Genomic DNA, 21725 nt, shown 5'->3' on the forward strand with positions numbered 1-21725 from the left:
CTGTCTTTGGAGCTTAATTGTGAGATTACACGGCACAGCAAAAGAAACTGTAGATGCCTTATCTACGGCAGTGCAGAAAGCACGTTCTCTTTTGTAAAAATAAGTTGGATGTAATTGTAATGTGTATTTGTGTTTCTATTTTTTGTTGGTGCTTGTTTTGTTTTTGCATATAAGGATTGTGTTTCATGTAGTATTTAAGTTAAGTCTGATAACGCTTGAATGTATTTTGTCAAGACAAGAAAGGAGGAGGGGGTGAGGGCAGGAGATCAGTGCAGTCATTGGGTGGGGAGGGGCGGGGGGTGGATTTCAGTGCACATAATTACTGAGCATCCTCTTGATACATTTTATACTGTTACAAGTATGTTTGAAATGTTGATGCTCTTGAATATTGTTTGAAATATTTTTCTTCATTGTTATTCTACCTCGCATGGGCTAAAAGTACTTTGAAAATCAATAAAAAAGTTGGTCATAAAAAAAAGCCAGATAATTAGGATCGTGCCCCTTGAATATATACCATATATATAAAAAAGACAAAACAAGTGTTAATAAAAACCTTTATTTTTCAGTTTTTGTGAGGTTTTCCATTAACTGCTCTTTTTGCCCATTTTGACCCATCCAGCGCTGTCCCCCCCAAAGTATTTCTGCGATGAATTTTCCCAGGTATATATACAACCTTATGCTCCTCTACAATCAAAATAACATCTTTTAAAACAACCCACCACATGAAAGAACACAGAACATGAGGAAATGCACGACAAAGCCAGCACAGATGATGCTGAGCAGCAGGAATCAAAACAATTGTGTGAACTACTGACTGGAACGACAGAAGCTAATGTTTGGAGAAAAATGCGGGAATCTAAACCACATGAACATGGAGTGTTGACAAACCCAGGACCTAAGAGCAAGCTTGAAACATTCAAATGGAACACCTGAAAAACGGCACCAGCTAAGCCGACGAAGCTAGGCAAGAAAGTGTATATACAAAGTAGCTGCAGTTTCTCTTTTTGTTCATTGTCAGATTTACACAGTGACCAGTAAGACTGGACGGTATTACACCGCTGGTAAACTGTGGAACTCATTGTGGTTATTACAAGCATGTGATCGCATTGAGCTCATACATTCAGCCTATACATATATATACCTATGTACACAAAGTATAAATAAAACCACAACATGAGAACCCAAAGAATACAGTTTTATACAAATTCAACATCCCAACCCAAAAAAAAAAACCCTTTGAAAAAAAAAAAAAGAACAAAACCAAAAGTACTCATTCAACCTGGGAGGGTTATACTGCTACAGGTTGGGAAATCCAGTCAATCAAGTGCTCGTTTTGGAGTAGTTGATGTCTAAAGAGCTTTCTTGTGGGGATAAGCTTACAAATGTACACTAAAATACGATGGGCCAACAACAAAGTCCCCCATCCTACTTTTATTCAAGCTTGCCCTTAAGGTTTCACTTTGGCTTCTAATTACAACACCCTTTGCTTTAATTCTAATTACTTGACAGTATCCTTGATTTTTTTCTACCACGTATAAAGACTCTATGGCCAGAGATGTGAAAAACTGAAAAAAGCTAAAAGGAAAAAAAAAAAACAAGCATTTGTATACAAGACAGTTATTTTGATCATAGAGGTAATACAGGTTATCTTTAAGAAGAAAAAAAAAAAAGAACACAAGTTGGAAAAAAGGGGATACTGTAGATTTAAAGGGGCAGTATCTTTTAAATCATTTTCATACTCTGGGATACTTTTCTTAAACAGCTTGCACATTATTGTTCTAGTTGGGACCTTTTTCAAACTGGAGTGTTTATAAGTGGGAGTGAAACATGCGAATGAACTGGATGGGACGACGCAACTGCATAGAGGAAATAAAATTGGGTTTTATTTCAGGGTCCTTTGCTTGAGAATAGCAAAGAAAAACTAAATCTGTTAATCAGCCAAAAGCAGCAACGGTTTAGTAAGATATTTCAGTAGAGATCTTTTAACAAATACAAAGGAAGTGTAGTTCACTCCCACAAGTCCCTTTAAATGCCATTGCCTATTCATAGTTTAGACTCCGCTCAGTGAGTAATGTACAGGCAATGCTGAAGGGAAATCGCAGAGATGCTAGCAGACTTATATCGGAACATAGTTTGAGCCTACAAAAGGTTGTCTATGCGTGTCTGAAGTTTGTCCCACTCATGTTCCAAATATGTAAATGAGATGAGAACTTTTGACAGTGGTTTACTAAACACACGTCATCACTAATGGTGTGACAATTTAAAAGGCCCTTCTTTTGTGAAATAACATTAAAAGTGTACTGTCTCTTTGAATCCCATTAAATCCCTTGGGTTGGAAATGACAGAGGGTCAATTGATTCCTGCCTTTTGATAATTTCAAATCCTACCACCCTTCTCACTAACCCCCGGCTTGTTTCAGGTGGTGCTTCAGCCCGACTTGGCTCCGACCAGAGTCATCAGTCCGTCTGTGCTCATGGACTTGGGGCGCTCCAGGGGGAAGCCCAGAGCTCTACTCCACACCAGCTGAGCCAGCACGCCGAGAGCACGGGACACGCCGAAAAGGACCGTGTAGTAGTTCATCTCTGACATTCCGTAGTACTGAGAAAACACACAAGGAAGACAGAGTGAGTCGATGCTGGTATTAGGGCTGGGCGATATGGACCAAAAGTCATATCTCGATATTTTCTAGCTGAATGGCGATACTCGATATATATCGATATTTTTTCTGTGACATAACTGGGGTTTCCCCAAAGCATTATAGCATAGCATCTCTGTTAGCTTCATTTTTTTCTGAGGCAAACCCTTAAAAAAACAGTCAGTTTTAATACAAAGCCTCGTGCCAAATGTCACACAGGTTCCTTTATTAACAGAGGTCTGCACAATATCAAAATGTATAAAACAAATGAAATAAAAATAAACTGCCTGCATATATAGAATATAAATGCTTCTTGAATAAAATAAAACAAATATCCCTTTCCTGCATAACAATTAAATTAAAATACACTGTGCAATTAATACAATGTAGACAGTAACAGGCAGACTTTTCCACTGAGGTTGACAGTTGTGCAAATAACAAAACATTTGTGCAAATCTCAAATAAAACATTCAAGTCAATTTGTCACAAAATAAGCTATATCAAAATCATAAAAAAAAAGTATAATTTTTTTTTTTTTTAAATCGATATAAACGATATTGTCTCGTACCATATCGCGTTTGAAAATATATCGATATATCGCCCAGCCCTGGCTGGTATTTGTAGTTACTACAGTTAAATGTATGACAAACAGCAGCACACGCCTCACCTGCAGCAGCACTCCGCTGTGAGCGTCTACGTTGGGCCAGGGGTTCTTAGCTTTGCCCTGCTCCAGGAGCACGTTGGGAACAATCTTGTAAAGCTGAGCAACCATCTTAAACATGGGGTCATTGGGCAGATGTTTCAGGGCAAATTCACGCTGGCAAGTGTAACGTGGGTCGGTTTTCCTCAGGACAGCGTGCCCATAGCCAGGAACCACCTTCAATCAGGACACAACAGAAATCCCATTTTAACTGGAGGAAAATTCCAGTAACACCTTTTATGGGTTATAACAGTTATCAAGGATTGAATGTTTCAAAAAAAAGAAAAAGAAAAAAGTCACAAAATAGGAATAAAAGAAAAGTAAGTACATAATATTGTAAAATTAAAACACTGTAAGGAAGTGCAAAGGGACAGTTAAACAATAGTAAGGCAGACGAGACCATGACCTCTACAGGGCTTATCATAAGATTACTGAATGAGAGAAAAACACATTTGTTAAGATAATTAGGACTGTCTTACCCTTCCAGACTTAAGTGTGTTCCAGATGTAATCCCTCATTTTCTCATCAGATACCTCCCCGCCCAGCTCCTTCTGCAGGGCAGTCAGCCACACCAGCACCTCCTGTCAAAGCAACACAATAGTAGTCAGGCCAGTTTCCAACTAGAACAGCTACAAAGAGAAAGATAAAAAAAAAATTCTTGTATCATTAGTCATTTACTCCAAACAAAAAATTCACATCAGGGAGTAAACCATGTTTTTACAGGTGGGCTCTAGGGCGTAAAACAGTCAGGACTGTTTTAGAAAACAACACTTCAGGCATTTTACTGAGTGAGACTACATGAACTGGAACGACTTGACTGTAAAGGAAGAAGCCAAATGATATGATTATATAAAACTAGCAAATTGCAATGAATGACATATAGTAACTGTAAGATATGTAAACTTATTTTTTCCATGTCATCTGTTTCATCCTCAGCACTTTTTGTCTGAGAATCTCAGTCCTGAACTTCCCTGTCATGCCTTCTGAAGACCAGTCTGTACTTTTCCGGCTTGGTGTTCTAGGAAAGGTAGTGCTGGTTCTCATAGCAAAATTTACTGTTGCACTAATAAATTAAAATGTATGTATGTAAAAAACTATATGGGAGGTTTATGTGGAAGCTATGCTTGAATCTAGAAATTTACAAAACCAATTACTTGTTATTCGCTCAAGAAAAGCAGCAGAAACACCTCTAAAATACAGTCAATGGAGATGATAATAATGGCCCCACTCATGAGACGTGAGTCTGGTCTGCCACATATTCACCCGTTTGGGCATCAGTTCAAGTGTGAAAAACAATGAGGGAAAATGGTGAGCTGGTGCGTACAAACCTGATTGGCCAGGCCATGCAGAGGGCCAGCCAGCCCATTCATGGCAGCGCTGAAGGACAGGTAGGGGTCAGACAGGGCACTGCCCACTAGATGGCTGGTGTGGGCGCTGACGTTGCCTCCTTCATGGTCACTGTAGCGTTGCACAATATTAAAAGTTAATTACAAACTAAGCACGTTTACTCAGCTATGATCAAAGCCAGTGTGTCCAAAATAGACTGACATTTTGCTGTGTTGTCACCGGCAACTGATATATTTCAACACAAAGTAGCATTCAATGTTTGGAGACTTTAAAACGGCCAGTTACAACACCTTTGTATCTGAGAAGTAATGTGCTCCTGCGAACCACTGTCCCGTCTCAATGTGACTTAAATTAACCAAGTCACAACACCGGTGCTTTTGTCCTCGTAAATGTGTCATGCTCTTTGTAAATATATGGCTCAACCAGGTTTAACCAGGCCCGTCATCTGGAGTCAGGCCAGAGCCTCGTGTTTTATCAAGTCCCGCTCCAAAATTGATGACGATTACAAAAAGATAAATGTTTTACAGTCTCGTCCTCGTCCGGACTCTCAGTTATTACCGCTCCTACCAAGCTACTTAAGCATAAATATATTATGGTATATTTTTGCATATATTAAAAGTCAAAAGAAGAACTGCTCTGGGATATTTCCCTTTACATTTAACCTTCCTTGGTTGTCATCTAAAACTAACCCCACAAGTAGCGTATCCTTGTTTTCAGAGGTTTAATGATCATTGATGCATGATTCATTAATAAATGTTTGATTTAGAGATTAGGCTGTCTGTAGCAATATATAGAAGAAATCTTTTAACAAAGATAAGTATACAAGTTGAATACCGGTATAATTTTTTGAGCTCTTATTGATGACTGGATTACCAGAAGCCTACCGGCGGTACATATGAATTGCTTAATTGTTTCAACTTTCGGTTTTGAGTGGTGCTTGTGCCGACTTGACCTTCTGTGATGAATCAATTATAAAATACTTTAAATATGCACCCAGTTACAGCACTTGTGTTCATGAGTTATGCAAAACAAACAAACAACCAGATTACAAACTCACAGTGATTAATCAGAGTAGTCAAACTAACAATACTGTTCATGTAAAATTGAGAATTTTATATACACCATTAAAAGCTTACATCTTCCCATGACATTTTATTTATTTAAGATAATTTAACATTCAAATCCAAAAATAAAGACAACTGGTCAGCTTGCTTCAAGCTTCACAATCAATTTACTTCAAATTCCAAGACTGAATATAGTTTGATTGAAGTCAGAAAGCTGATGATCAATCCAAGCATGATGATAAATAAAAAACAAAACAACAAAAAAGTGTTTGATATTGTACCTGTGGATTGTGAGGTAGAGCCTCATCAGCTCAGTGAACTGGGCATCGCTGTAGCCCAGCATGTTGGTGAAGTTGTGGGACCAGTCCAGGTTGGGGTCGATGGCTCCGATGCTGCTGCCTTCGCGATACAAGTTACGGTAGATTTTGGCAGCAATACAAGGGAGCTTAGCAATCAGGTCCATGGAGTCCTCATAGACAAACTAGGAAAACCAGCACAAAAACATTTTTATAAAAGTACACTGGAGCAAACTAAGTCTAAAGCTGTGTCCGCAGCTATAAGTGTTAATGTTCTTTATGTAACAAACTTGTGAAATAAATATTTATTTCATGACTATGACTTTCAATTTAAAATTTCATCCATCTCTGACGCCAATCCACTGCGTGACAGGATGTGTGTGAAGATGAAGACTCACCTCCCAGTACTTTGATTTGTGGACTCCCTCAGAGTAGGCTCTGGCGAAGCTGCTCTCACTGTTCAGGGCTGTGATCGCAGCGCTGAACTGAGACATGGGGTGCAAGTTTGTGGGGAAGTTATCCAACATGGTGACAACGTGAGAGGGGAGTGCTGCTCTCTTCGCCCACTCTTTGGACACCCAGTTTACCTGGGGAAAAACAACAGAAGTGGTGGGTGATGAGAAATAGTTGCTATGTGGATCCTTTCAGATCCGTCTCTGGGTTGTTATCTTAACAATGAGACCAATTATTGTTGAAGAAGACCTTCACTTTTCCCCTTCCTTGGCTGCTTTTTTAAAATTTTACAGATCTCAACTCAACTCACTTCGTTCTCTGTCGTTTTCCACAACAGTTCAGTAGCACCTCAATGCAGGTGGCAAGGGAGCCCACAATGTGTTGCCCATCAGGCTTGTGGACGTGTCGTCGGCCACAAAGCACAACAACGTTTGAACCTCTGCGTTGCACCATGGACTACGTTTGCTTACCACTGTACCAAAGTTTAGTTAGTAGTAAATATTGTATAATGTATAGCTAGTGCTGTCAAGCGATTAAAAAAAATTGAGCTATTAATTAATTAATTAAGATCTGCAATTAATGAATCTAATTAATCATTTTAATCTCACCTTAAAAATTGCTGAGAAAAGCCCTCAACTTAAGGCGTTTTCCTTTAAATTCATTACATTATTGTGGTGAAATGTATAACAACAAAAAAGTGGCTTTATAAAGTAATACATTTTTTTAACAGATGCAGTCCTAGCCGTTTTACATTTGGCATCCACTTGGCAAGAACATTGGCCAGCCTCTCTGTCGCAGACGTGCACATGCGCGGTGCTCTCCTCGAGTCTAGTTTGGTGAAGAGCGTTGCTGTGGTAACATCTTTGCTGCTAACGTTAGCTGCGGCTGCGGCCGCAACCCGGTGCGTTGCGTTTATGTGGCTAAACTTCAGCTGCTTCGGTGGTGAGCAAATTCCTTTCCACAAGAACACGTATCACTCTACCTTTATCAAAAGGTGCCGTTGGGGCGTTTGAGATTTCCCATTCACTGGACTGAAAACTTTCACATGCTCCTCCATTTTCACCTTCTCTGCTACTCACCCCCCCATGTCTGTCCAGCTACAATGGGAGCCTAGGACAGGCAATCAGTGCCCACTTCAAGGTGGGACTGTTTTCAACCCACAACAAGCCCACTGCACAAACACAGATTTCAAATTAAAGGCAACTCGCAAACAGAAAAAGTAAAGTTAGAGTAAAAAATAGATTATGCAATTAAAAAAAAACAACGTACTAAAACTCTCTACTTAATTATTCACAATTAACATGCTAATTTGGCACCCCTAATTGCAGCCACTGTTGCCAGTTTTTAAATCAGCGGGTGTGAAGGAGTTGCTCTCAAGACTCTGAGATGACACGCTCTGGCCAATCAGTGGCCTGCAGCTTGGTGAAGTTGCATTTTCTACCTGATTCAGCTCAGTTAGAACCAAAGGAGAGGTACTAACCAGTACCATCATCTAGTGGAACACCCTGAGTCGAGTGAAGCCGAACCGAGTCGGTACTAGTGGAAATGACCTATTTGATTCAGAGCGGATTTGTCAAAACTCAATATGAAGGAGCAAAGGTTAAAGAGGTGAAAGCTACTCTTCCAGTTGAAAGGGAAAGCTTATCGCTAGTTTTGTTATCTTCTTATCACTCTTTTCCAGCCAGCAGGTCATGTCTTTTGTCCCAGTTTAAAAACTGTCGACACTGCATTAGGAGACGCTCAGGCATTTGCATTTCTGCAGCAGATTCCGATTAGTTCTTATCTTAACTACCAAGTGCAGTTATTATCAGCAACCACATACCAATCTTTATTTTCTGACATTCCCAAAGGCTTCCTCTTAGGCAAATGGCTCATTTTATAAGCAGTTTATACAGTTAATCAAACATTTTAATGAATAAATTTACATCAAGTCTGAAAATATGTAAAAACTGTAGGTTCTTTAGAAATGACAAAAAAAAAAAAGTTAAGTTCAGCTGGTAGAAGGAAAAAAGTTTGAACTGGCACCGCCTAACAGGTAAAACAAAAACATTTTATATAGTCATACATACGCAAAGTAATTTGATATCTTTAAACCTCCTATTGCTTCCCCACCAATACTATCGCCTTCAAGACATAAGGTTTTTGTATAATAAAACCAGGAACATGAATTGTTTTCAGTCTTGAAACTAATTTTTCAGCATGTGGACAATTCAGTAAGCAGTGTTTGTGATTTCAGTGGGACAGTTTTAGAAAAGGCATCTGCTTACTGAACTTGTTGTGTGAAGCATTGTTGTACTTTGTAATTCGATTACAAAAAATGATGGAGGAATTTTTTTCTGCCTCGAGGAATCGTTTAATTTTGCAGCTCAAAGCAGGTATTTCTCCCGGACTACGTTTAATGCGGCACAACGCGCTGATGCCACGCACGTAGAAGAAGAAGAAAGAAGCGGCGGATGCGTTTGGTCTTTGGAACATTCCATGCTCAGGCGGTCTGCAATGGCCCAGACGGGAGACACGTGTAGCTCAGTGCTTAATTTTTATTTTCAATCCACTATATTTTTCTGGTCCATTCTCCTATATGTCCCTCCTCTAACCCGGTACATACATAGGTTCCCCTAAACATTTGTTCCCGCTACAGTTTTAATTAAAAGAAAATGTGCTCCAATACAGCAGGTCTCATAATTTTATTTTGAACACTGCCAAAACTCAAAATCTTATCAAGACTTTAACTTAAAACTTAACCAGAACTTAAAATTTTCTTGACACAAATGAAAGTTCAGTTGAAACACGTGGGAAAAACACCCAACCTTTTAAGTGATGTGTGTTATCAGGTGTAATGGCATTTTAAGGTTAGAAATAAGAACATTAGTTCCGAAGATCCTTATTTTTTTGAGTGAAGGCAGTGAATTTGGTCGACTGGTGTAAGTTCAGGGTTTTTAAATGCACAGCCATGAACCTACTGTATTATATAATTTAGTCTTAGTAATGTCAATTAACATCTAACATCGTATGTATATTTATAATTGCTCTTTAACTAAGCAAAAATATGTTTTATCCAATTACTCAATGGAATTTTCAGTAGAATACTTGATTACTAAAATATTCGATAGCTGCAGCCCTAGTTGTACTCCACGGTTTCCTTCCTCCCACTAACCTGCTCCTCACTGGGGACCTGTCCGGTGACCAGCAGCCAGAAGAGACCCTCGGGCAGCGGCTCCTCACCTCCTGGAGCTTTGGGCAGCAACTTCTGACACTCTGGAATGCTGTAGCCCCTGAAGCGGATACCCTGTACATCCACAGAAAAATAGGAAAGGATAGGAAGAAAATTATGATAATCATCCTGAGATCAAACTCACCTTTGGCCAGGAAACAACTCTAGTGCTTAAAATGCCAGTGTCAAGTTGGCTAAGAGAGCTCAAATTACAGAAGCCCAAACAATTGAATCTATGAAACTCTGCTGAGCCCTTTGAACATTATAGCAAGCATGGCCTTTTATTCTGCTGTTTTTTGGTATTGTGGACTGGTATTTGGTATTGCCTATTCTGCCTATCATAATTAGTGTACTTTTAGTACTCACCTCATCAGGATCCAGCACAGAGGTTTCATATACCAGACCCTTCATCCCCCTCATACCTCCATAGACCTATGAGAGAGACATACCAAAACACATGTACATCAAGACATCCAACTCTGAAAAATCACCTGCATAGTAATGATACAAGTATCGTCATATTGAAATGTTGTAGTTTTACAGTGTAGAACCTGTAGCAATTTTGTATTATAATTATCAAATATCTTTCTGAACCTCATAATGTAGCACCATGGACTAAACTAAAGCAAAATGACTAACTTGGGGGGAAAAAAAGAAGAAAAAAGAAGCAACAACTGAAGGCCTATTTTGCATGACCCTGGAGATAAGAGACATAATTTCATTTTACATCCAGCCATTGCAGCAGTGTGCATGTGTTTGAGGCCATATACCCGAGAGATTGGAAGTTCACAGCGGAGGTTTGAGTGACTCAGCTGAAATATCTGTGTTGGCAGGAATCACTTCATATTGTGACCTCTGAGGGAGACGACCGTGCAGTGATACTTGACACAGTAAACAAGTCTGGGTAGGGCTAAATGGATTATCTACAGCCGCCACGCCAACACTAATCTTTGTCATGGTCCATGGCCTAAAATACTCCTTCATAGATTACTGTAAACCAAGAAGGCAGAGCTCCTTCAACAGCCATCCGTTTCCCATTTTATTTTATTCTCTTGACATTTTTTACATGTATTTCATTTCATTTAAAATATCAAGTTACTCACCATGTCCACAGTGACCTGACCAATGTTGGTTTTGCCATGCTGTTGTTTAAAGTTCTTGATCCTGGTCTGTTCTTTTGGGACAAGGTCTGACAGAACATCCTTCAGATTCTATGAAAGAACAAAAGATGGATATTAGTGACACCACCACTTTAATTACTGGCAGAAAAAAAATAGATTACGTATGTTTACTTACTGTTGTTGATGCGGTAGCATTTCTGGCAGCCACAAATAAGAATGTGGCATTCTGTGGATTAGATGGACAAGAAATACAAATGTTTGTTAAAACAAACCCAAACTGAATTATTTATGTATGAAGTAACAAAAATCTAACTCAATTGTTGAGTACAAAACAATATGGAAAATAACACAATACTGTCAGGGACTCTGGTGAAATAATCTAAAATATAGACCTATACAATTTCAGTTTCTCTCCGACACTTTAATCAGTGACACTTCCCCTGTAGCACATTATATAGCAGTTGTTAAAGCAAAAAACTGTGTGTAAATAGTAAGTATCTACACTATTGATCAATGTTTCAGTTTTTATTTCTGCTGTCCTGATTTGGCTCTGCGGTAATTTCTGCTCAAAGTGATGCCAAATTTACTTTAGCCGGGCAGATTATTGCATGCAGCTACAAAAACAATCTATTAAAGTTACTTGTACTGTTGGCAATACGTCAAGATGTACTGAGCTATACAGATATTTGCTAAACCCCTCCCAAAGGCCAATTGTTAAGAACTTTAATAGGATTTCTCTAACCATTCACTAAATGTTTATCAATGGATGGGGGAAGAGTCTGGGAAGAAGAGGATTACTCTCAATGGGTTTCCCATCCCATGACCACAAGTCGATATGAAGAAAGGTAGTTTCTTGTGCGATAGGAAACTCTTTACGCAGCTGAGTGGCTGAGAGATTTATGAAACAGCTCAGGGTTTTATATTTAGAGCACACGTTTAATTTGGGCAACCCCCAAGAGCACCAACATTATATGGAATATCAAGGGATTCAGTCAGTAACAGCTGTGTTTATAAAGAAACACATGGAATTTGATTTGTCAATGACCACTATTCTCTTATGATAACCAAACAAAATGTACAACCTGGCTTTAAAGGAAGAGAGACAGCTGTAAGTAATTTAAAATACAACTTTTAATGATGCTCATAACTAATTAAGATTGGCAGATTATTTTTCTCAATTATCTGCATTTTTTTTGTAAAATTTTCATTTGAAGCTGAAATTACATTAAAAAAAACTACTTTCACCTCGCCCTTTCAATGCAACTCACATGATCTTGTGTCATAGTTCAGAGTAATAGGATGTTATGTAAAACTGGCAAAAAAATCTTACTAATAAATCTCATACAGTGAGATAACAAATGACAAGAGCAAAATGTTGTGTGTCATAGTTCAGCTGTGAAACATATGGTACACTAAAGTTCATAGTTTAAACTGGTGGGAAACAACTCAGTCACCAATTATGTGATAAGAGCCCATCATCTGTAAAGGTATGCTAAATATGTCAGTGGCAGGTGACACCTTGACACGAGGATCATCAAGCATCAGCAGCTGACAGGTCAGTGGAGTAAGGCAGTAGGTTGCAGTTTATAGAGAAGGAAACTCACCTGATCACTGATATGCAAATGTTTACGCCAGGTTTGGCAGATTAATGCAGCGGGCATAGAATTAGAAGATACTCAACTATTGAGGAAATCCCCACTCTCGGATTACAAGTTAGTTTAGCAGGTCTTGCAACTATGATTACATAGTATCAGAGGTGTCAAGTAATGAAGTACAAATACTTCGTTACCTTACTTAAGTAGAAATTTTGGTTATCTATACTTCACTGGAGTAATTATTTTTCAGACGACTTTTTACTTTTACTCCTTACATTGTCACGCAATTATCTGTACTTTTAACTCCTTACATTTTAAAAACAGCCTTGTTACTCTATTTCATTTAGCCCTTTAAATAAAAACTATCCAGTTAAATTGCTCCATCCGGATAGAGTGAATTTGGTTGTGGTTGTTTCAGATGTTCTTGTCCAGTTTTGTTCTTACATCCGTTCCCTCAGATTCCTGCAACTAAACTTGGATGTACATTCCAATAAAGGTTAGGATAAATGATAACATGCCTCTGAAGTTTGACTTTTTGCACCATTACAATACTTATAGGCAACTAGTCATCATATCTTCTGCTCTCTGAAACACATGTTAATGCTCAATAGTACACATATATGGTTCTTTAATATATTTGCATTATACTAAGATACATTCATTTTCAATGGCTTTTGTCCTTAATGGCTATTTCCCCCCTTACATTACTTTTACACTTTAAGTAGTTTTGAAACCAGTACTTTTATACTTTTACCTGAGTAAAAAACTTGAGTTGATACTTCTACAGGAGTATTTTTAAACTCTAGTATCTATACTATCTGAGTAATGAATGTGAATACTTTTGACACCTCTGCATAGTATGTTGGATAAATACACGCACACTGAAACACCGGTCTTCAAAAGCATGTATTTACACCATAAAGGTAGTAGTTATTCTCCAGAGAGGACATTAGATGAGTGGATGAGTCTCCACGTGAAGGTCACCGGGGGTGAAGAGACACATAAGATGGACATTAAACCGATAAGGACGTTTAAAGAGGTCGAGCCCTGACTGGGGGCAGAGGAGCCGGGCAGGGCAGGGCGGTGCAGCCCCGGGGGTCGGGTGGGGCTCGGGTGGAGGTCCAGGAGAGGTCCGGGCTGCGGCTGCAGCGGGCCAACACTCCCGCAGCTAAAGCTGATCTATGGTCCCGCGTTACACCAACGCAGAGCCTACGGCGTAGGGTACGCGGCGACACTGTAGGCTCTGCGTTGGTGTAACGCAGAACCATAAATCAGCATTCACACCAGCCTCACAACGGAGGTCCCTGGTAAAACACCACCTCCAACCACGACCACTGCGAGACACCGATCACCGTCCACCCCCCCGCGGTCTGAAGCTCTCCCCCCCTGGAGCAGTTAAGTTAGTCCCCGCGTTTCAGACACGAGCTGCCCGATCACGAGCCTGCTAGCCCGGCTAGCCCCGCTAGCTCCGCAGCGTCCTCAGCTTTGCCCCCCAAAAAACTGAGAAACAACTCCGCTTTTTACCGGCCTCACCTTAGAGTTGAGCAGCTTGGGCGCCAGCCTGCTGACCGTCAGGAAGGACATGGTGTCTGTGTGAAGGGCTGTTTCCACTCGAGCTGGGCGACAGAGGAACGGCTGCCAGTGCGCAGAGCTGCTTGAAGGTGCCCCTCCGGAAGGTGAACACGGGCTCGGGCCCGCCGCGGCGCCGCCGCTGATTGGACGAGCCACGTCGGGTGGGGGGATCTGATTGGTCGAATGGTGAGTAGGTGGGCTCTGATTGGTTGAAGGGTGAGTAGGTGGGCTCTGATTGGTTGAGTGCTGAGTAGCTGTGCTCTGATTGGATGTGGGGTCTCTGACTGACTCTTTGACGTCATCGGAGGACGTCTGTTTCCAGCCTTTATATAAATTCAGAGCCGCCACGCACACTCACACCGGCCTTTCTCGATCCATCCGCAGACAGACACACACACTTCTCTTCTAAATAAGTGCACCAGAGGGCATTTTGTTTTGTTACTGAAAAAAATGGGAAGTTTAGAGTTCCCCACGCAAAAAAGCCTCGTATCTTATGGACCACAGAACGGCAATAATATTTTATTAATGAGTACAAACTCTATGGTTTTTATTCATAAATACAATGCCACGACCTTGCCAGCTCATTAGGGGCCAGAGCCACGGGGACACCCTGGACTGGTCGACCCCATGGATATATATAAAGGCCTTTATATAGCCTTTACATATATCTATGGTCGGTCCAGTCCACCACAAACCACAAGTTCACTTTATTTGGTCTTTATTTTCCAGAGCTACAACTGAAATATTAACTGGCATAGCAGTAGGCCTATTTATTTTATATATATATATGTATATATATATATATATATATATATATATATATATATATATATATATATATATATATATATATATATATATATGTATATATATATATATATATATATATATATATATATATATATATATATATATATATATATATGTATATATATATATATATATATATATATATATATATATATATATATATATATATATATATATATATGCTAATTTTCATACTTTCAAATTACCTAGACACTTTATTTTTTTATTTTAAGTAGTAGTAGTAGTATTGTTTTTTATTTTAATTCTTTATTTTTATTATTAGGACAACACCCACCCCGGCTTCAACAAATATCTGAGAAGAGAAGAAGATGTTCAAAGATGCCTGTCATAGCTCATCCTGTTACTTTTTTCTGTCTTTTTTTTCCATTTTCTTTCCATTTCCTTTCCATTTCTTTGACCTGTTGCCCTCTAGCAGGTATACGGACCAGAACAAACACTCAGGGACAGCTTCTTTCCGAAAGCTGTGAACTTTCTGAACTCATAAGCTACCTCATACTATGCAATATTTTTTATTCTTCATCCATTATGTGCAATATTCTTTCATCCATTCATGTGCAATATTCTTTCACTCATTCATGTGCAATATTCTCTCATTCATTCATTTTCATAGTATATATTTATATTTTCCTGTTTCTTATTTTGTTTTTTAAATAGTCTTTACTAGGGGTGTAACAATATATCGTGCCACAAAATTTCGTGATACAAAAACGTCACAATACGTGTCGTGGAGGCGAAAAAGTGTATTGCGATATTGGAATATTAATATTAATCTATTGTGTTGACTAGTAACGCGCATCCGAAAAAAGAAAAAAGTCAAGTCATACATGAGAGAAACTATTCAGTTTGTGGCAAAATATTTGTACTTGTATGAAACTGAAGATCATAATGCAAACCTGACATTTACTTTTAGTTCCGTTTGTGGAAAATGGTTGGCCTGGCTTTCTCTTTAAAACTTAAACAGTTATAAAGCATTACAAACTGGAACAATAGGGCAAAGACACAGCATTGTTTTGTATTTTTCAAATAAAAGACCATTTTTTCCAGTCATATGTTCCTCATGCAAGGTTGTTAAAAAAATACTGCTATAATATCGTATCGTATCGTTATCGTGACCTCAATATCGTGTATCGTACCGTATCGTGAGATTAGTGTATCGTTACACCCCTAGTCTTTACATGTGTGCACTTTTATGGCGCTGCTGCCTAATCTCATTGTATCATTATGATAATAAAGGCTTTCTATTCTATTTTATTCTAATCTATTATTTTTATTTTTTTTGTCATGTGAACATTCCAGCTTTATCCTCAAGGTCTGGAGTTGTTTTACAGTTATTGTTATTCTTTTTAAAACTAAGTGCAGTCAGTTCTGGGCGTTTGATAGTCTTGCCTAGTGGCTTTGAATAATCTGTAACATAAAGCGTGAACAGTATGTCCAAAGAAATAATTTTATTCTGCAATACACAATAAATGGTTAAAATGCCCAGATGTATCAAAACATAAATGTTACTTTTAATCACAGCACACAGACAGCTACATGGTCTTGTAGCCACTGGACTTGGAGCTTGTGGTATAAATAGTCTCAGCTGCATACTCATTGTTAATCACATAATGCAAACAGAAACAGTAGATAAAGTCCACAAAATGTATTTGGCACATTTAAAATGGATTCATATGCTTCATTAAACTTTACATAAGCCGGGAACACACTGTAAAAAGTATTAAAATAGATCTGGTATTACAGCTACATCACCAGGGGCCGGTAGAGACAATTTTCATATTATTTTATAGATTGGGATTAAAATCCTTGCATCAGAGCTGTTTGAAATATTTGGTTTTATAAGACAGGAGTGGGTGTCATTCGGGAGGTGATCCTAGAGCCAGTTAATGCAGAAACCTCCATGGAAAATATTAGGCATTTATGCAAACATTGAATGTGTAAGGATGAGTCCTTTCATAGCTTCATTGGTTATTTTCAGTCTGTAAGTGTGTTCCCGGCTGCTGGTATATTTTGCATGTATAAATTTTGTAGATAAAACACACAGAATGCAATAGTCAACATCATGCAGCCATTATGACATGCATGTAATAAAATCTTTGTAAACTTTTGATTGAGTTTGTGGCTGTCTAGTTCACAGCATCTCAATTAAGGGTTGTAAACAAACTGGGCCTCAAACTTACAATAAAATAGCAGAAATAATTGTGTGCAACATGTTATACAGTACATTGATTTTTCCAAAAGTTGTAGGAGATGTATTATGTGTTTGGTCCCCTCTCCTCTGCTCTTGTGCCTGGTAACCTGACCCAACATAGCGCATAACATGGTATACAGTTTCTCTTTATGAGTCCGTCCAGAAGAAGGGAGAGCGAACTTCTGGCCTCAGTCATCTTCCTCCTCTTCTTCCTCGGGGGGATCTAGGAGGGCGTTGTGCTTCAGGCAGGTGTGGAGGTAGTTCACCACGGATCGCTGGAAGTGTTGGATGCTCCGGGGCTCTCTCAGGGTGTGGCCCTCATCTGGGTACAGCTGCAGCGAGTAGTTGGCCTCCACCTTCACCAGTCGGCTCAGCAGCTCAGCGCTGTGCTGGAAGTGTACCCGAGCTTTGGATGCACACACGCAGATGCATAAGCATGTCAATTATTAAATTAACATCCAAGCTTACTCTAAAATGATGCACACAACAAAAATGATACACAAAACCTCACCATCTCCAGTTCCATGTAAAATAAGGAAGTTTTCTTCTTTTAGCTTGTTAACCTCCTCCAGCAAAGATGCAGTCTGAAAAAGCATTCGATTAATACAAGAATAGTTTTTTTAACTGCAACTCAGTCTATCTGCAAACCTTATAACAAATCCCACTTCCAGTTTTTTATGTCTTGGCCCCATTCACATTAGATTTAGGCAGTTAGGTGTCTTCAGTATTCACATTCATTACTCAGGTAGAAGTATAGATACTAGAGTTTAAAAATACTCCTGTAGAAGTTGAAGTATCAACTCAAGTTTTTTACTCAAGTAAAAGTATAAAAGTACTGGTTTCAAAACTACTTAAAGTATAAAAGTAAAAGTAATGTAAGGGGGAAAAAAGCCATTAAGGACAAAAGCCATTGAAAATGAATGCATCTTGGTATAATTCAAATATAACCATATATGTGTACTATTGAGCATTAACATGTGTTTCAGAGAGCAGGAGATATGATGACTAGTTGCCTATAAGTATTGTAATGGTGCAAAAAGTCAAACTTCAGAGGCATGTTATCATTTATCCTAACCTTTATTGGAATGTACATCCAAGTTTAGTTGCAGGAATCTGAGGGAACGGATGTAAGAACAAAACTGGACAAGAACATCTGAAACAACCACAACCAAATTCACTCTATCCGGATGGAGCAATTTAACTGGATAGCTTTTTTTTAAAGGCCGAAATGAAATAGAATAACGAGGCTGTTTTTAAAATGTAAGGAGTAAAAAGTACAGATAATTGTGTGAAAATGTAAGGAGTAAAAGTAAAAAGTCGTCTGAAAAATAATTACTCCAGTGAAGTATAGATAATCAAAATTTCTACTTAAGTAAGGTAACGAAGTATTTGTACTTCGTTACTTGACCCCTCTGGATTTAGGAGAGTGACTTACAGTTGAGCAAATATCCACCATTATTGTTACTACAAATGTTTAAAACAAGCAGAATAGTTGAAATGAGAGCACTGGTATCACAGCCTCACCGAGTAAGCATGCTCCTCCTTTGCTGGAAGGCCAAGATATCTTTCTGAAAAGGCAGCCCCTGAAAAAACCCAAAATCTCTTCTGGATTACTTTTACTCTGATGCACCGACTGCATCACATTTTAGATGTACGTCAATAGTAAATGGCATGATTTAAACTCACCGTAAAGCCTGAAGTCAGTTATCGGTGCCACGGCAGCTGTGCACTGAAAGAGCTTATCCGTTGCAGCTAGCATTTTGAGAGACAAATAACCCCCAAATCCCTGCAATGATCAACAAAAAAGGGATAAAGGATGATTTAGCTTTGATGACGTCCACTGGATGGAGTTACGTTTCCAAATGTAAAAATGTTGTAACCTTTCCATAGAGTGCCATCCGACGGTCATCGATATAGGGCAGCCGCATCAGCAGCCTGTGGAAACATTACGAAAGCCCCTTTAGTTTTTCAACTTCATCCTCTTGTTTTGGCACCATGCTGCTGTAAAACTCCACTGACTCTACGACTCCCAGGTAATCTTTGACTCTCAGGGACCCCAGCTTCCGTGGGTCCATGGCGGTGGTCTTCTGTCCACGGCCGACCCCGCTCCGGCCGTCCACCCAGGCCAGGGCCACGCCGTACGTGCTGCAGAGGACCTGAGGCCAGTCCAGGGCAAACTCCTCCGTCACAGACTGACTCCCGGGGAGGCCATTCCTGAGTGACAGCATAACAGGATAAGCAAGGTGTTCTGTTAGTCATGGATGAGTAAGAGCAGGCATTGTATTGTGTGTTTAAAGAACAAGAACAAACTTTAACAGCTCTAAGATGCCTGTTCAGCACTTACACAATGATGAGGAGCGGGTGAAGGTTAGCCTCATACCCCCGAGGCAAAGATAATTTCAGGTGCAGGTCTAAGGGAAATAAACATGACCTGAATTACTATCAATACATTTTTTTGTATTTACAATACAAGTTCTTATGCCTGAAACACATACTAACACTCAAACCAGGGAGAATGGCCTTTTGAGATACACAGTTAAGGCTCAGACTCACTGTTATCACTAATGATTTAACTAGGGATGGGTATCGATTCAAATGTCAAGAATCGATTCGATTCCAATTCTTAATATTCAGAATCGATTATCATGATTCGATTCGATATTGATTTGGCTTAGTGTTATTTAAAATGTTTTTTGAGCTGTTGCCTGAATTATGACTGTAAAATAACTAGTGAAGTAATAATTTCACAATAATTATTGTGAAATAACTAAGAAATAAATAACTCAAACAGGCCTTCCAATATCCATTTAAAGTGCAAAAAAGAAAGAAATTGCAACAGTTCATGCAGTAAACAAATCATTTTAGCTTATCTAATTTATTCTGTCACCACGCACACATATGAAGCACCAGCATTTTTCAGAAGTGTCATGACAAACTGTGTGTCCGACTACTGGGATTAAAGTTCACCTGGCGAAAATGATGGAAAAAAAAAAATCGAAAAAAAAAATCGATCTTTAAACATATGAATAGATTTTTAGGAATTAATATGAGAATCGATTTAGAATCGGAAAATCGATTTTTTTCAACACAGGCCTAGATTTAACTAATATATATAAGACCTGGAAACAGGCATTGTGGCATAGAATTGTCAAATTGGTTTAATTCACCGCACGAATAGTTACAGATTACTTTTGTAATACTGTATTTGACCTGGTCTTTGTACATTTTGACCATATATAAAACGTAATTCTTGCCATTGTAAGAATGAGATGTACCTGCTGTATCTACTGCCCTTACTTTTTAACTACTTGTGCTTTCTATTATTTTACCTCTTTTCTTATAATTTTATTTGTTATTTACTGTTTAATTGTGTCTTGCCGCTTTTAATTTTGATGTAAAGCACTTTGAATTACCTTGTGTTGAATTGTGCTATACAAATAAACTTGCCTTGCCTTGCCTAATATGCTTGAGAGGGAAACTGAGGATATTCTCAGATTACTACTTTACAAAACAACTACAGCAGTAAAGAAACATTGTCTTGTCATACCATGGTTGTCTGCTGAAAGTGTCCTGAACAGAGTCTCGGGGAGCCTCTTGTCCTCTAGGGCTTTAGAAAGAGGCCGGTTATCCTCCAACATGACATATCCTACAGGAGATAAAGCAGCACCATTTCACAATTTTGTCCTGAACATCAACACTTTTCAAGGTTGTCCATCAAATCCTCCCCATCCACACACGGACTGCTCTGGCTGAAAGTCACCGCCAGAGGGCAGTGTTCACAAGCGTGACATTATCTAATCAACATTTTGGTCTAGTGGGAAATGTCGCCCTCTGCAGGCTGTCCGTGGTAACTGCAGACAGCCTGAGCCGGTGTCGTGCCAAAAAAGTGATTGCCTGCCAGAATCTGATTTCTTCTGATTTCTGGCCGCGGGAGCGCGCACAGCAGCCCGTTGAACGATAGCGCTAAAACGTCAGATTTTCAGATTATGAAGCTCAAGAATGAGATCAAAGTCATATTTAGGCAGAAACATCTTTTCATTAACTGTATTTGGCCTTCAATCCATTTTTGGCAGGTGAATATGCCTATTTTGTGTTGTAATGGTCCTTTAAAAGAGTTAAAATCAATCCTGTGAGCTCTAGTGTTTATATTATGAAGCTCAAGAATGATATCAAATCATATTTAGGTAGAAACAACCTTTAATTAACTGTATTTGGCCTTCAATCCATTTTTGGCAGGTAAAAAGACCCATTTTCAGGGGAGAAATCAGATTCTGGCAGGCAATCACTTTTTGGCACGACACCGGTGTTCTGCCAATTTCTGCTGCTTTGCCAAAAAATGCTCCCTAATGGTTTTCTACCTTTGTAGTGCTACAATTTTACTGTGTTTTAATCCCTAAACCACGTCCTTTTCCCCCCAATTGGTCCTTGTCACTTGCCAGGCCGTCATTGTAATTAAGAACGTGTTATTAATGACCTGCCTGGTTAAATAAAGGCCAATGACTGAATGAATATCAAATAAAGCGATAGAATTGTTTTTTTTCTCTCTTTATCGTTCAATTTTCACAAAGTGTAATGCAATTCCTGTCATGGGTAGTGTATTTTGAAGGATCAAATATTCAACATCCCATATTATCAATTTTACATCGTGCAAGAAATGATTGGCGTGGCAATCAAACTTTGAAAATCGACTGTGCGCATGCGCAGAACCACAA

At 39.0% G+C, this 21725-nt stretch overlaps 2 protein-coding genes across 3 annotated transcripts in view; both read right to left on the reverse strand.

Annotated features, from left to right (window-relative positions):
• Positions 1–540: 540 nt before the first annotated feature.
• Positions 541–14112, reverse strand: cs (citrate synthase). Its single transcript, XM_061735328.1, has 11 exons — positions 13956–14112; positions 11003–11053; positions 10810–10917; positions 10073–10138; positions 9650–9781; positions 6441–6629; positions 6028–6227; positions 4664–4793; positions 3815–3916; positions 3303–3512; positions 541–2598 (listed from the first exon to the last, which is right to left on the reverse strand). The coding sequence occupies exons 1-11, from the start codon at positions 14004–14006 to the stop codon at positions 2428–2430; spliced, it is 1410 nt and encodes a 469-aa protein (XP_061591312.1). The 5' UTR covers positions 14007–14112; the 3' UTR covers positions 541–2427.
• Positions 14113–16279: 2167 nt separating this feature from the next.
• The window catches only part of LOC133456761 (inactive dipeptidyl peptidase 10), a 47199-nt gene continuing 41753 nt past the window's right edge, over positions 16280–21725 (reverse strand). Inside the window, exons 18-25 of one of the 2 annotated variants that reach the window (XM_061735330.1) lie at positions 20561–20659; positions 19358–19424; positions 19033–19227; positions 18894–18948; positions 18700–18799; positions 18538–18596; positions 17525–17597; positions 16280–17419 (exon numbers count right to left, since the gene is read on the reverse strand). In XM_061735330.1, the coding sequence (XP_061591314.1) occupies positions 17202–17419; positions 17525–17597; positions 18538–18596; positions 18700–18799; positions 18894–18948; positions 19033–19227; positions 19358–19424; positions 20561–20659 (866 nt within the window). In that variant the 3' untranslated portion in view covers positions 16280–17201. Of the gene's footprint in view, positions 17420–17519; positions 17598–18537; positions 18597–18699; positions 18800–18893; positions 18949–19032; positions 19228–19357; positions 19425–20560; positions 20660–21725 lie in introns of both variants that reach the window. The other variant, XM_061735331.1, reaches the window with a different exon arrangement.

The sequence above is a fragment of the Cololabis saira genome, chromosome 12, assembly GCF_033807715.1.
Source record: "Cololabis saira isolate AMF1-May2022 chromosome 12, fColSai1.1, whole genome shotgun sequence".
Classification (NCBI taxonomy): domain Eukaryota; kingdom Metazoa; phylum Chordata; class Actinopteri; order Beloniformes; family Belonidae; genus Cololabis; species Cololabis saira.